Raw genomic sequence first — 15532 nt, 5'->3', positions numbered from 1 at the left:
TGAGATCCGTGCCCAAACACCCAGGCTTCCCAGCGTGATAGGAAGCTGGGGACAGACGGGGGACGTGATAAGATCTATAGAAAATTGAGTGGCAGGTAAATCTTTTCAAATGAGAGCAAGAAAAGAATTTCAAAGGGAAGATGGCCTATCATCTGTCCTGAAAATAAAAACCTCCTGGGCGTTCAGTGTGAACCAGTAAACCAGGAAGCAACACAAAGGGGAAGGTTACAGGGAGACACTCTCAAGGCCACTGTCAAGGAGACATCACCGAAGCCCTGGGAAGATGCAAAGAGTGGCCAAGTCCCACTCGTTTCCCCCATAGCGAGCACTCGCTGACCGTCAGCTCTGAGCACAGCTTGCACACTAGTCACTGAAGGGCTCAGTCCCTCTAAGGACTTCCAGTTAGGTTGTGGACAGAAATCATACAGCCAAAGCGGGTAAATTGCCATGTGAGCAGTGGTTCCGATGGACAGTAGAAGACACAGACGTTTCGTTGTTCAGAGGAGCGGGTCAGCGCACTCTCCAGAGATCCGTTTGGCCGAAAGAAGTAAATTTCAGACGGCATCACGCCCTCTTTCGCCCAAGTTGATTTCATGGAATGCCGCATCTGGGAGACGCTCCCTGAAGCCCAGGCGTTTGGGTCGATCAAGTTTAGGAAACGCCACATTCTGTAACCCTCTGTTGCCAATTTACAACAGATGTTAGGATTTTAAGGGGAGCACTGAGAAGTCCTGCGCAACGAAATTTGGTCAGTGTCTGTTTCATGAGCAGGATTTTTTGTTTTCCTCATGGGAAACCCTGGTTTTCTCGGGATGCACGCTGGGAAACGTGTGGTGGACAAAAGAGAGGAAGGGAAGTCAGGAGACCTGAAGTGTTGGTATCTCACAGAGCCTATATGGGATCTTCATACCCTGGGAATGCTCTTATTAGCATCTGTGTAGGCAGAATGGAAGAGGGTAAAGTAAGGAAGGGCCAAGGGCTTTCTAGAAGTAATTATTATGGTCAAAGGATGACCAAAATCATGATATGTGTAGAGAAAAATAAAGGTGCCATCTTGGCTGGGAAATTGAATTACAAGGGCGCCTGGGTAGCTCTGTCAGGTGGGTGTCCCGTCTGACTCTTGGTTTCCGCTTTGGTCACGATCTCACGGTTTGCGAGTTCGAGGCCCAGCATCGGGCTCTGCACTTAGCAGTGTGGAGCCTGCTTAGGGTTCTCGCTCTCTCCCTCTCTCTCTGCCCCTCCCACGCGCTCTCTCTCAAATAGACTTAAAAAAAAAAAAAGAAAGTTGAATCACAAAAGGAGGCCATGGTTAGGGAAAGCTTTGAATTATTCTAAGGGGCCGTGGAATTTTGGAGCAAAGCATGGTTAAATCAATGTTTTAGGAGAACCAGCCTAATATCACACAAGCTAGGCTGGATGTGAGGCAGCCTTCGAAAAGGAGGGAAGAGGGGGCACCTGGGTGGCTTAGTCGGTTAAGCTTCCGACTTCAGCTCAGGTCATGATCTCATGGTTCATGGGTTTGAGCCCTGCATCGGGCTCTGTGCGGATGGCCCAGAGCCTGGAGCCTGCTTCAGATTCTGTGTCTCCCTCTCTCTCTGCTCCTCCCCTGCTTGTGCTCTCTCTCTCTCTCAAAAATAAAGAAACATTAAAAAAAAATTTTTTTTAAACTCCATTTGCTGCTTCAGCAATAGCATCTTTGAAATTGAGATCAAGAGGGAAAGTGGCGTGGCCAGAAAATAAAGAATGTCTTAGCATTAATGCCGCGATGTTTTCCAGAAAACATGGCCAGGCTTATGGGTTTTTCAACCAGAACTAAAGAGAGGGGAGCAGTAACTTTGCGTTTTCCACACTGTTGTTGCGTCTGCCCTATGACCCAATGCCTCTGTGTGGCATTGAGAAGGCAAGGGGAATTGTGGGGGTCCCCGACTACAGCCCATCTCTCCTCTTTACCCCAACCCCACCCCGTTTCACCACCCACCCCTCCCCACGTTCACTAGGTGTCATTCCATTCTTTGAAGTCTCTCCTTTTTTCTTTTCCACTTATGCTACCCTGATGTCTGGCTGCTGACCATCCCTGGTTTGAACTGCAAGTTTCTCAGCAAAAAATCTTCCTCCTTCCAGTCCCGTTCTGCCTCCACTTGTCTTGCTACCCAGGAGTCATCCTCAGATGCCATCCGTTTTCATCATGCCCCGCCTCGATTTCTGAAGCCTGCAGGGTCTTCCTGATGGCCACCACTTCAGGGTCATGTTCTCTCCTTGGCTTTATGTCCACCCCCCCCCCCCCGGCTTCTTGTTGAACCCCTCTCTCCTATTTTCTGTTCCCTCTCAGGCACTCGGCTGCTACTCCGTATTTATTGCTAGCTTTTCTCTGGAGATACGGAGTTGTTGTGAGTTTCATGAACGACCCTTTGGAATGACATCTGGGGAAGGGCCAGAAGGCTCTTCCTGACCCCCGTTCCATCTTCTCCATCATCCGAGCCATGCCCTGTGAGGACAGGTCAGGGGAGAGGTCAGAGCAAGGAGTAGGGGAAGAATGGGATGCACAGAGAACTTGGTCATGTCTTTACCCTTGATGTTTTCATAGGCTAGGCGGTGTTAAAATGGCACATGCCCTGTTTGGCAACACCCAAACCTTCAACAGCCTTTGGTCTCACATCCTCCAGGATGTTCCCGACCAGCGTGCCCTGTACTCTTCCCTGTCTCTGAAGTCACCCAGGGATTAGAGTTCTTAAAACACACATTCTACGTGCTCTTTGGTATCTCCCCTAATTATTTCACGTATCTTTCTTGTCTTTCCAGGTAGACTGGGTTATACTTTGTCTGTCTCTGTATCTATCCATCATTTATCTACCACCTATCCATCATGCTCTCATCTCTCTCTTTCTCATCTCTCACCTATGTCTATTTATATCATCCATCCATCCATCCATCCATCCATCTTCTCATGATGCACAATGCTTGCTGAGCAATGGCGATACTCAATAAATTGATTGCTGGAGAGTGCTTTGTGATGAAAATAATTCTCAAGGACTGGACAACAAAGGGAAGAGGAGGTTTGCAAACAGTGCAGTGAGGCCGTTGGTTACAAAGGACATTTGGTGCCTAGGAAGGGACCGCTATCCTTCTAGTGGGTTTCACTACAGCCATACCCATTGTTCTTCTTCCGATCAGTGCTTCCTCCGATCTAGGCTAGACTTGACCAGAACTTTGCACAGTCCAGACAAACGATGGATAGACCCCTCCTCTCATCCTGTACTCTCAGAGGAATTGCTGGAGTCAGAGTTCAGTAGTAAGTGTTGGGAGAATTGGGTAAGATGGCCTCGGTGACCCCTGGCCCATGGGGCGAACTCCTCTATTCCTGCTTGACATGTCAGGCATAACTTTGAAGATATTTTGATTTTCTTTTTTTTTTTTTCAACGTTTATTTATTTTTGGGACAGAGAGAGACAGAGCATGAACGGGGGAGGGGCAGAGAGAGAGGGAGACACAGAATCAGAAACAGGCTCCAGGCTCTGAGCCATTAGCCCAGAGCCTGACGCGGGGCTCGAACTCACGGACCGCGAGATCGTGACCTGGCTGAAGTCGGACGCTTAACCGACTGCGCCACCCAGGCGCACCTATTTTGATTTTCTTCAATCAAAATTCACCAGGTCTTCCACATCTAAATGAAATATCCTCTTGGGTGGCAATGCTGCCTTTGCTCAACTAGAGAACAATCTAGAAACTTAAAATAATTCTTAAAGGTTGAGTTTGTTTAAATAGAAAAAAAAACTTTGGGGGGCGCCTGGTGGCTCAGTTGGCTTAAGCGTCTGACTTCGGCTCAGGTCACAACCTCACAGTTCGTGGGTTCGAGCCCCGCGTCGAGTTCTGTGCTGACAGCTCGGAGCCTGGAGCCCCGCTTCGGATTCTGTGTCTCCCTCTCTCTCTGCCCCTCTCCCACTCACACTCTGTCTCTCTCTCTCAAAAATAAATGTTAGAAAAAACAATTTAAAAAAAGAAATAGAAAACCTTTCTTCTTTCAGCCTGGCTTAAAGAGAACTATCACTGTAATGTGTCCAGCAGTAAGAGCAATCATGCTAAAATTTAGACCCAGTGAAATATGGGGAAGACAGCTGTTTTGGGGTCTGGATCCTCATTTTCTTTGCTTCCCGGGGGAAAAAAACACGGTGCTTTTTGGCTGCTGCAACTCTTTGCACAGCAAAATTTTATGTACGAGAGAAATTATTAAAGTTACAGCTGATGAATCTCGTTTGGAGTTCTATATGTTCCCTTGAAGTCTCTAAAATTATTTTTAAATTAAATTTACTTTGTACCCATCATACCGTGATTTCTATGTATAAATATTTAATCTACTTAATGCAATTGTTTTATTTTTCCCCCCGCTATAAATTTATTTACGTGCCATCCTGTTGCAAAAGGGACGAAAGTTTACAAAAATAATACAGGAAAACAAAATAAAAATAATGAAAAAGTGAGAATCTTATTCCATTTTTTTTTATAAAGAGGATCTATAGGAAATCTGGTTGTAAGCAGAATATTTCTACCTAAGAAGTGACCTATAAGCCTGTCATTTTCTCTTGCTTTTCTCTATGACACAGGACTTGGAATATATTTGAGAAGGCGATGTTGAGTGCCTGAGTGAAGACCATTACCCTTGCATTTGTCTGTTGTGAGCATCGAATAATTGATTAGGAGTGGAGGTTAATCAAGTCTGACTTCAGAAGTCACACCTGCCCGGGGCACCCGGGGGGCTCAGTCAGTTAAGTGTCCGACTTTGGCTCAGGTCATGATCTCACGCTCTGTGGGTTTGAGTCCCACATCGGGCTCTGTGCTGATGGCTCAGAGCCTGGAACCTGCTTCGGATTCTGTGTCTTCCTCTCTCTCTGCCCCTCCCCTGCTTGCACTCACACACACTCTCTCTCTCTTTCAAAAATCAAATAAAAACATAAAAATAAAATAAAATGAAAAAAAAAAAGAAGTCACACCTGCCCTTGTAGAAATTCTGAGGAAATGCCCACTTTTCCAGAAAAGCACAAGTATGACTTTTATGTGAAGATTTTATGGTAGCCCCTTGTGAGCTTTTCTGTGGTTCTAGGTCAAACAGTGAACTTAAGTCTTCAGATATATGTTCAGCTTCTCCATTGTACGGGTCACAAAATGAAGAGCCTCACATGAAATAACCCACCTACGGCTGCAAAGTTCATCGGTGGAAGCCGATCGGCTTATAGAGAGGTCAACAAGCTCCAGGGGTCAGAGATCCTCAGGTCTCCCGGGATGCAGCCAGCAGAGCCCTCCAGGGCCGGGCCTCTGAGCCGGGCCAGGGTGGCATGGATGAGCCTGGTCCCCGGTGTGGCCCGCCCCCCGGTCCCCAGGCACCCCCACCCAGCCGGGCCTTACCTTGTAGTCCATCTGCTCTGAGCAGTTGAACACGTACACCATGATGCCCAGTGCTCGGCCCAGGTCTTTGGTGGTCTCCGTCTTGCCTGTGCCCGCGGGTCCTGCCGGAGCTCCACTCATGGTCAGGTGCAGAGACTGAGTGAGGGTGATGTAGCATCTGTCAAAACATGGGAGCGTGTCGGTCATTCTCAGGGCCCCAGGTGGCCCGGCCCACGGCTTGGGCCCTGCTGGGTCTGAGCTGAGGCTAGAGCTGAGGCTCTGGAACATGGTGGCCAACAGCTTCCATAAAAGGAAAGCCAGAGCCCCCACTGCCATCTGCTCCCCACAGCACTGTGGGGAGCACTCTCTGAAGAATCCTCTGATCGTGATTCTCCCTCCCTGAGCTTGCCCCTGCTCTGTTTTCTAGCTCATTGACCATTTCTCGTGTCTCCTTCAGCCCCAACACTCTAAGGTGCCTTCACATACAGCTGTTCTCACTTGCTCGTGCTCTGTCTTGAAGGTTTGTGTGCCCCACCTCCCCAGCTCCTACGGTAAAATCCTAACCTCCTAAGACTACAGTATTGGGAGGTGGGGCCTTCAGAAGGTGATTAGCTCGTGAAGGAGGAGCCTCAGGAATGAGATTAGCAGCCTTATAAAAGAGGCTTCGGAGGGATCCCTCGTCCCTTCCGCCACCAGGTGAGCCCACAGTGACGAGACACCTGCTAGGAGCCAGAAAAGGGCCCCAGATAAGAACGTGACCATGCCGGTGCCTTGACCTGGGACCTGCCAGCTTCCGGAACTGTGAGGAATGAATTTCTGTTGTTTATAAGCCCCCCGGTGTATTGTATTTTGTTATAGCAGCTCAAATGGATGAGGACACTCAGACACACGAGGCCTGTGCTCGTCCCTCTCTCCTTCCCCCACCCAGCCCCCCGCCCTTCCAGTCTACCTGAGCCGTGTCCTTCCTCAACATGGTCGTTAGTAGCCTAGTGGTGGCCACTCATCCCTTGGGGCTCATATTTGACGTTAGCTCCCCGGCTAAGTATGCCCAGACCCCTCGGCACTGGGGGGAGTGAGTACATGTCCCTCAGCTGAGGTCCTCCCCCACTGTCCTGCACGTCAGCGTCCAACATATACCACACACGTCGTTCATACAATCTTCCTAAGACACGTGAAGGTGGGGCCATGTCCTGCTCGTGGTTTCATGTCCAGAAACGGCTCTGGCCACATAGAGACTCTAAATAATTATTTATGAAACAAATTCATGAATGAAGCCATCAGTCATTCCATCTGTTTAATTCTCCTTTGACTATCTTTCCTAAGGATAATAAAATAAAAACAAGCATTAGGCTTGCTTCTGGTACTTTTTAAAACAGACGTGCATTACAGCAACTTATTTGACATGTCTCCAGAGGCAACGGAAATAAAGGCAAAAATGAACTACTGGGACCTCATCAAGATAAAACCTTCTGCACGGCGAAGGAAACAATCATCAAAACGAAAGGCAACCAACGGAATGGGAGAAAATACGGGCAAATGACATATTGGATAAAGGGTTAGTATCCACAATCTATCAAGAACTTACCAAACTCAGCACCCAAAAGACAAACAATCCAGTGAAGAAATGGGAAGAAGACATGAACAGACACTTTTCCAAAAGAAAATATCCAGATGGTCAACAGACACACGAGAAGATGCTCAACGTCACTCATCATCAGGGGAGTACAAATCAAGACCACATGAGACACCACCTCACCCCTGTCAGAACGGCTCACGTTAACAACTCAGGCAACAACAGATGTTGGCAAGGGTGCGGAGAAAGGGGAACCCTCTTTCACTATTGGTGGGAATGCAAACTGGTATAGCCACTCTGGAAAACGGTATGGAGGTTCCTCAAAAAATTAAAAACAGAACTACCCTATGACCCAGGAATCGCACTACTACATATTTATTCAAAGGATACAAAAATGCCGGTTTGAAGGACACGTGGAACCCAATGTTTATAGCAGCGCCATCAACAATAGCCAAATTATGGAAAAAACCCAAGTGTTCCCCAACTTATGAACAGATAAAGAAGATGTGGTATATATATACACACATACACATACACAATGGAATAGGACGTGGTGGTGAAAAAAAAGAATGAAATCTTGCCATTTGCAACAACGTGGATCGAACTAGAGGGTATTATCACAAACACGGTGACGGCAAAGTCTGAAACTGGATGGTGGTAATGGTTGCACAAGGCTACAAAGTACTAACCGTCACTGAATTGTACCCTTGTAATGGGTGAATTGTAACGCATGTAAATTATACCTCAATAAAGCCATTAAAAAACGTGCCACTGGCCTCACTTCTTGATACCTAGAAAATTAATAACATAGGCTCTCCACCTGCAGGTTGGACCAGAAGGCGCCACCCAAGGGGGCCTCCAAGATGAATTCTGTTTTGGAATCTGATGTCTAGCGTTCACTGGTAGTTCCAGGTGAACACTCTTCGGGCCAGATGGCGACTGCGTCTCCACCGACACCAAAATGGCTTTGGAAAGACGGAGTGAGTTCCTGAATTCTCTACGTTTATGTATTTGGAGAGAGACAGAGAAAGTGTGATGGGGGGCGTGCAGAGAGAGAGAGGGAGAGAGAGAGAATCCCAAGCAGGCTCCGCGCTGTCAGTGCAGAGCCTGACGCGGGGCTCGAACTCACGGAACTGTGGGATCGTGACCTGAGCCAAAATCGGATCCTTAACCGTCTGAGCCACCCAGCTGCCCCCTGAATTCTCCTTTAATTGAGCGCAAAATTCCCAGATATATTTCAGCCTTTGCACGTGACACTCAGGAAGGCAGATCCCCAGGTGGACAGGACAGGTGTGGGGACCTGCTATTCCACCGGCAGTTTTCCCGTGTGAGGGCAGGTGTTGGCTCAACTGATGGGCTGCATTTCAGGGCTGGTGAGCTGGGCTCCCCCAGGGTGCTGCTCTCCTCTCTCAGACACTCCTAGCTGAGTCCTAACAGAGGCCATACCTGCTCTCAGGGGCTGAGTTCTGACTCCAGATTGGCCCCGGTGCCTTCTACCCACCCGAGCCTCGGCTTCTTCTAGAACTTTCCAGGGGCTGTTGCAGCCCTGAACCTCCCAGGAGGAAAGGCAGCTGCCCGGACTGGCAGACTCCCCGGCCTCCGGCCAACTCACCTCCCCACTCTCTCCCACCCCTGATCTGTCCACGGCAGCCTCCTCTGCCGGCCAGAGGGGGACCCAGGCCTCTTCTCCATAGAGCTGCAGGGCTCTCGAGGAGTCCAGGAGTCCAGAAACACAAGGGTTTGCAGAAATAGAATTCGCACAGAAAACTCAAGAATCTCTGGAAAGAAACCCTTGGAGCCGGGTGTCAATCTCTTCCGGAGTATCTACTGCTGAGCTTCTGATGATCTCCAGAAGAAGTACTTGGGGGGGGGGGAGGGGGAGGGGGAGGGCCCTCCCCCTCCAAAATCTTTTTCTCCCCACAGTAACAGAACTCTAGAGCTCGAAGGCGTTTCTGAGATCAACTAATCCAAACCCTATTTTACAGATGGGAAGACTGAGCTTCGGGAAGGGAAGCTGGGCTAAGGTTAATAATAACTAAGGCAGGGACAGTGGGGCTTAGGCTTAGGACATGAGTAAACCAAACGGAAAACAGTGCCTCCCTCTTCCACATGAGGGTCGCCATTTTGCTTGGGTCATGGGCCATCCGGCTGTCCTAGGCCTTAGGGATACCCGCTCCTGCTCTAAAGTTCAATCTGGGGTCTTGTCAGCCTGTCCATCTCTGTCAACATGAAGCCAGCCGCTTCAGTCTGCAGCTGCTTTCCACTGAGGTGGGCGGATCAGGCTATCGAGGTCTCAGGCGAGGGCTCTGGAGTCAGATAGGGTTCCTACGTTGCCTCTAGTACAAAGTGTTTGCGCAACTGAGCCAGGGAAGGAAACCTTGGTGCCTTAACAGAAGCGGTCACTGGAATCCATCCCACAGTCTTGGGCTTGGCACCAAGGAATTCAGTAAGCTCGCTGTGTCGAGCCAATGGCAATTGTGAGAATGGCAAGGACTCCTCCAAGAGGCGCTCTTGCCTGGCCAGCTGGCCCCAACACGGATACGGATCGATTTAGTCTGGTTGTTCCTGGGAAGACAGACCCTTTTGTTCTGGGACGGACCTCAGAGGTTTGGCCTTTTAAGCAAGCCAGGCTCTTTCCCATTAATTAAATCCTTCCAGGAGGGCTACATAAGCCTTTTCCTCCAGCGAGGCAGGGTTTATGATTTCAGAAGGCAGCGCCTTCCACAGTGTGCCCGTTGCAATTGCTTGAAAGGCTTTCCAAATATCAAGCTGAAGTCAGTCTTGTTCTCTTTGCGCAAATGACTCCCATAGGCTTTGGTCTTCTCGCCCCTCAGGAGGCTTCCGTGAGGATAAGAGGAGACAAGAGATAGGAAGGTGCCTTGAAAAGAAGGCCGATCCATGTTTAAGGTATTATTTTTTTAAGGTGAAAAATATATGAAATATAGCTTTTCTGTTTCAATACAGTTATTCAATTGGCAGATTAAAGGAACTGTCAAGGACCCTGCATCTCGACTGCAGCTATAAGTAGCCTGAAGCTATCCTGGAAATGTGGTCTGAGTCATCTTAGAGTTGGTGAAATCTTTATAGTTGTTCTGTATTCGTTTTTCTCCTGCCATGTAAGAAATTACCATAAACCAAGTGGCTTAAAACAACACTCACTTATTCTCTTACTCTCTTAGGTCAGAAGTCCAGGTGGGTCCTCTCTGGAGGGTCTCAAAGACCACAATCAAGGTAACTGTTGGCTGCACTCTTATCTGGACACTCTGGGGAAGAATCTGCTTCCTAGTTCACTCGAGTTCTTGGTTGAATTAAGTTCCTACCAGTTGGAAGACTGAGGTCCTCATTGGTTACTGTTGGCCGGGGGATAGCTCAGCATCTCTGGGCCTTTCTATCATCTTTGCATATGGCTCCCTCTACCTTCAAAATCAACAACAGTGTGTCAAGTTTGTCTCACGTTCAGATCTCTCTGATTCCCCCTTCTGTCTTTGGCCAGGAGAGAACTCTACTTTCCAGGTCTCACACGATGACATTGGGTCCACTTGAATTATTTCCCTCTTGCTGTAAAGCAAAGCATTATCATGGGAATGACATGATCATATGTATAGTTTTCACCCATACTCAAAGGGGAGGAGATCGTACAGGGGAAAAGATCATGGGGATCATCCTTAGAATTCTACCTACCACACGGTTCAATAATCATAACATGGATGATGATTATTCATAAGAATGAACACGGATTGCAACAATATCTCCCCGGCAGGGGGTCCCTCTAGCGTGACCAGCAGGACTCGGGTCCATGATAGTCAATATTTTTATCAGTAACTTGGATTAAGAAATAATCGATTACATGCAACATAGACTGAAATCAAAATAATCCTAACAGTCGAAAATGATAGGGGTAGATCCAACAGGGTAAAATTTAGGAAGGATAAATGTAAGTTAACCTTCCAAGCACTTGCAAGGGAGACACAGAATCTGGAGCAGGCTCCAGGCTCCGAGCTGTCAGCACACAGCCCGACACGGGGCTCGAACTCACAAACCGTGAGATCGTGACCTGAGCTGAAGTCGGACGCTTAACTGGCTGAGCCACCCAGGTACCCCACAACATTTTAATGTTTAAATATGAATGTTGTCTTCAGCATACACGGCCCCGATTCTAAGATCTGTTGCTTATGCCATTTGGTTATGAGATCGTCCCTCACCCAGTGCTCATCTTTCTCTTTGCCCCTACGACTTGGTAAATGTCTTTCTCAAAATATGACAGAACACAGAGCAATGACTGACACATGATCTCTGGAACAAAAATAACAGCGTGCTTAGTAACGAAGCCTGAGTAGGTCTAATTATGCTTCATATTTATGTCTCAGATACGTTTGGAAATTCTAGTAGTGACTTAGAAAAGTCAAGAGAATCAAGACTAAAGTTCTCAGAATTTTTCTAATATAGGGCAGTCGATGGGCAGCAGAAGAGATAACTTCATAAAGGTGAGTTTCGTTCTATACACAAGTGAAAAGGCAGAGACACAGTGGAATTAAGCAAAGATTTCTTAGCTACGACACCTAAAGCATGGTCCAAAAAGAAAAGCTTGACAGATTGGACCTCACACAAATTAAACACTTTTGCGCCTCAAAAGACACCGTTCGGAAAGTAAAAAGGGAAGCGGCAGATGGGGATACAATACTTGCAAACACATGTCCCATAAAACCAGAATATACAAAGGCTTCTCACAACTCAGCGAGATGACAAACGGATCAAACGGGAGGCCAAGGACATGAACGGGATGACACCGAGGAGATCGACAAATGGCTAATGAGCACAAGAAAAGACGCTCAACAGCATTATTAGGGAAATCGCAATCAAAACTCAGATGAGATCCTATTTCACACCCCCTTGGACGGCTGTAATACACAAGACAGACAATAATAAAGTTGTCAAGGCTGTGGGGAGATGAGAACCCCCGTCTACTGGGGGGGGGGGGTGGGATGTAAAATGATTCAGCCACTTTGGAAAACAGTTTGCCCGTTTTCCAGAAAGTTCAACATAAAGATCTCGTACCACCACGCAACTCCCCTCCTGAGTATCGGCCCAAGAGAAATGAAAACTTAACGTCTACACAAGGACTTGCACGCAAAGGTTCACAGCGACATTGTTTGCGGCAGCCCCAAACTGGAAATAACCTAAGTGTCCGTCAACGGGTGACTGGATAGACAAAACGTGTCCTGTCTATAACATGGGCTATTCGTCAGTAAGAAAAAGCAATGGACGACTGCCACGTGCTCTGTCGTGGACAACCCCCCCCCAACTCTGTGTAAAATGAAAAAGCCAGACACTAGGGACAAGTTGTATGGCTCCATTTACAAGAAGTGGCTGGAATAAGCGAAATTTAGAGACACAGAAAGTAGCTCAGTGGTTGGCTGGGGCTGGGCATATAAATGGGCATGAGGGTTCTCATTGAGGAGGTTAAAAATGTTGTATAACTGATTTATGGTGATGGTTATACCACATGGTCAAGTTACTGGAAACCATTAAGCGGTACGTTTGGAATGGGGACAAATTTTTGACACATAAAAGAAACCTCAATCAAATTGTTTTAAAACGTATATATAATGAAAAAACCTCGTATAGCAACAAAATTTTTATTTAAAAAATTTTTTAATGTTTATTTATTTTTGAGAGAGAGAGAGAGAAAGAGAGCACAAGCAGAGGAGGGGCAGAGAGAGAGGGAGACACAGAAGCCGAAGCAGGCTCCAGGCTCCGTGCTGCCAGCACAGAACCCAATGCAGGGCTCGAACTCACAAACTGTGAGATCGTGACCTGAGCTGAAGTCGGACAACTTAACCAACTGAGCCACCCAGGCGCCCCTAGCGACAAAATTCTTTTTTTTTTTTTTTAATTTTTTTTTTTTGAACGTTTATTTATTTTTGGGACAGAGAGAGACAGAGCATGAACGGGGGAGGGGCAGAGAGAGAGGGAGACACAGAATCGGAAACAGGCTCCAGGCTCTGAGCCATCAGCCCAGAGCCCGACGCGGGGCTCGAACTCCGGGACCGCGAGACCGTGACCTGGCCGAAGTCGGACGCTTAACCGACTGCGCCACCCAGGCGCCCCGCGACAAAATTCTTAAAAGCACCTAGTGATAATAAAAAATATTCAAAACCTTTATGACGATACTTAGACACTTTTCTGAACTGAAATATATGTAACTGAAACTGAAAGATATATAAACATAATTCAAGATATGAATATACAGAAAAGTATCGCGTATCATAAAGATGGCTATTCTTTACAAATTAACTTGAAGGTATTAAGACTCACCCATCAAAAACCCTAACCATGTATATTTTGGAACCTGACAAATGATTCAAGTTCGTTTGAAAAGAGAAGAGATAAATATATAATATATATTATATACTTATATATATAATATATGTTATATATTATATATTACATACTTATATATATATAATATATATATATAAAAGATGATGTGGACCTTTACTACACAAATAGGAGAGCTCACGACAAAGCTACAATCCTAAAATAATATGGCGTGTTGATGGACAGAATGATGAAACAGGATAGACGCTTTGAGGTAGTCTGAGAACTCAGAATTTTGAATGTGGTGGAGGAAACATCACAGACCAGTGAGGGAAAGGGCGCATGGCTCACTAAAACATGTCATGTCCACTGGTTACTTGGCAACCAAAGAAATCAAATATTCCCTGCCATAGTAGTTTCTGTGGGTTTTCCTTGCTCAGGAGTCCACACTTATGGTAAGGCCTCTGGCTGCACAGCCATCAACCAAAGTATCTCCCACCCTCCCAGGGGTGGGCACAAGACTCGGGCTGGGCAAAATAATCAAGCTCGGTGGCTCCAGTGAGGGACTCCGAGATCGGCACAGGATCCAAACAGGGCTCACCAGAGTCCCTTGAAGGAATCAGATCTACGGAGCTGAGAAGCGGGGGGAGCGTGTCTCTTCCTCCTGGAAGATTCATGAAGTCGTGGGCATGGAGACCGCCCTTGCAGCCATACAATGAAAACCCGTGCGAGAGAGAATATTCAGAAGAAAACAGAGCCGTGATAGGAGAGAGTTCCATCACCGATCTCTCCTCATCCAGGCCCCGGGGCTAGACTCATTTCCTAGGCACATGAGGTAACGATTCCTCCCTCTGTTTACCTTAGTTAGGGTTTGGCTTCTAGCACTTGTAACCAAAAGTGTTGTGGTAAAAACACTCCCTCTACTCGAAAGCCCAAAAGTTTACCCAAGAATTTTAAAAGAGAAAGGGAAAAATAAAACAAAAGAAGTTGCGGTAAAATCCAGGTGACTATGGAGCTGATCTTGAAATGAGCAGGGACTTTCTAAACATAAAAGTAATAAAATGGGCAGGAACAGTCATAAATAATTCACAGGACAGGAAAATCTACTAGCCAATGAGCACACAAAAATGCTAAAGTCTGTGAGTAATTAAGGACATCCAAATCCAAATGAGATCCCATTCTGACTTATAAAATCATATTTTTGACCATGATACTTAATGCCGGTGAGGATGTTGCGAGGTAAACATTCTCATAAACTGCTGGTGAGAGTGGGAACAATATTGGTTTCAAGAATAATTTTAAAGCATGTGTCACCTAATTACCCTGCCTCTTGGACTGTCTCCTGGGGAAATATTGGGAAACGCAGCACAAAGTTATTTATAAGCAAGTTCGTGGCAGATTTATTTTCAAGAGTAAAAGCTTAGGTGTGACTGAAACACTTTATAACATGGGTCTGTTACGTAAATTATGGGAGACTTGGAAGGAGACGGTAAGTCGGCTCTTAGGGTGTTTCAGAAGAATGTTGTGAGAATATGCCCATGATATAATGTTATGCAAAAAAAAAAAAAAAAACTATGGTATTTTATATACAGCACAGGATTGCAATTTCATTTTGTCAACATCTACACGCAGAAGGAAACGGACTAGATATTAACAATGGTTACCTCTGGGCGACTTTATCGTCTGTGCTCACAGAGTACTAAGTTTTCCCGACAAAAAACTGCAGATAAAGACTTAGGAAGTGTAGGACTTGTGCTGCGTCCTTGTCCGGCAAATCCCCTTCCAAGACTCTTGGGTCAATTAAATCTCACCTACTCGCAGCAGTTCCTGAGATATTAAGAGGTACTCAAACTTGATAAGCAGTTGATTAGTACTTAACGCAGCAGCACGGGGCTGAAAGGGGCGTCTGTGTGTGAAGGTTGAGTTGAGGGAAGAGGAGGTCATCCAAAGGTTGCGAAACAACTTATGCGAATTGCTTTTGTTCAGGCTGAAAAGGCATTTCCATTTAGTTCTTCAGCTTAGTGCTACGCCAGAGTCCTGCGAATATATCGTAGCTACTTACAAATTCAGGTCCCATCCGGGCAGTGGGAAATTCCAAAGAAATAGGCATAATCAGTCGGAGGTACTGTAATGCGGCTATGCTTTTAATGAATGTGCAAAGGTTTTATGGATCAATTGTCCATTTGATTAATTCCTCTGGCAGAAGAGAATTAAATGTACTTAAGCTACACACCGGACAAGGCTGAATGCTCTTTAAAATGTGAT

General features: G+C 46.5%; 1 protein-coding gene across 1 annotated transcript in view; it reads right to left on the bottom strand.

Annotated features, from left to right (window-relative positions):
- Nucleotides 1-15532, bottom strand: part of DNAH9 (dynein axonemal heavy chain 9) — a 332285-nt gene that overhangs the window by 215249 nt on the left and 101504 nt on the right. Inside the window, exon 28 of the mRNA XM_043585501.1 lies at nt 5398-5554. Within this exon, the coding sequence (XP_043441436.1) occupies nt 5398-5554 (157 nt within the window). The remainder of the gene's footprint in view (nt 1-5397; nt 5555-15532) is intronic.

Source organism: Prionailurus bengalensis, chromosome E1, assembly GCF_016509475.1.
Source record: "Prionailurus bengalensis isolate Pbe53 chromosome E1, Fcat_Pben_1.1_paternal_pri, whole genome shotgun sequence".
Classification (NCBI taxonomy): Eukaryota; Metazoa; Chordata; class Mammalia; order Carnivora; family Felidae; genus Prionailurus; species Prionailurus bengalensis.
Note: the sequence above shows the minus strand (reverse complement) of the source record. Positions and strands in the feature narration are given on the sequence as shown.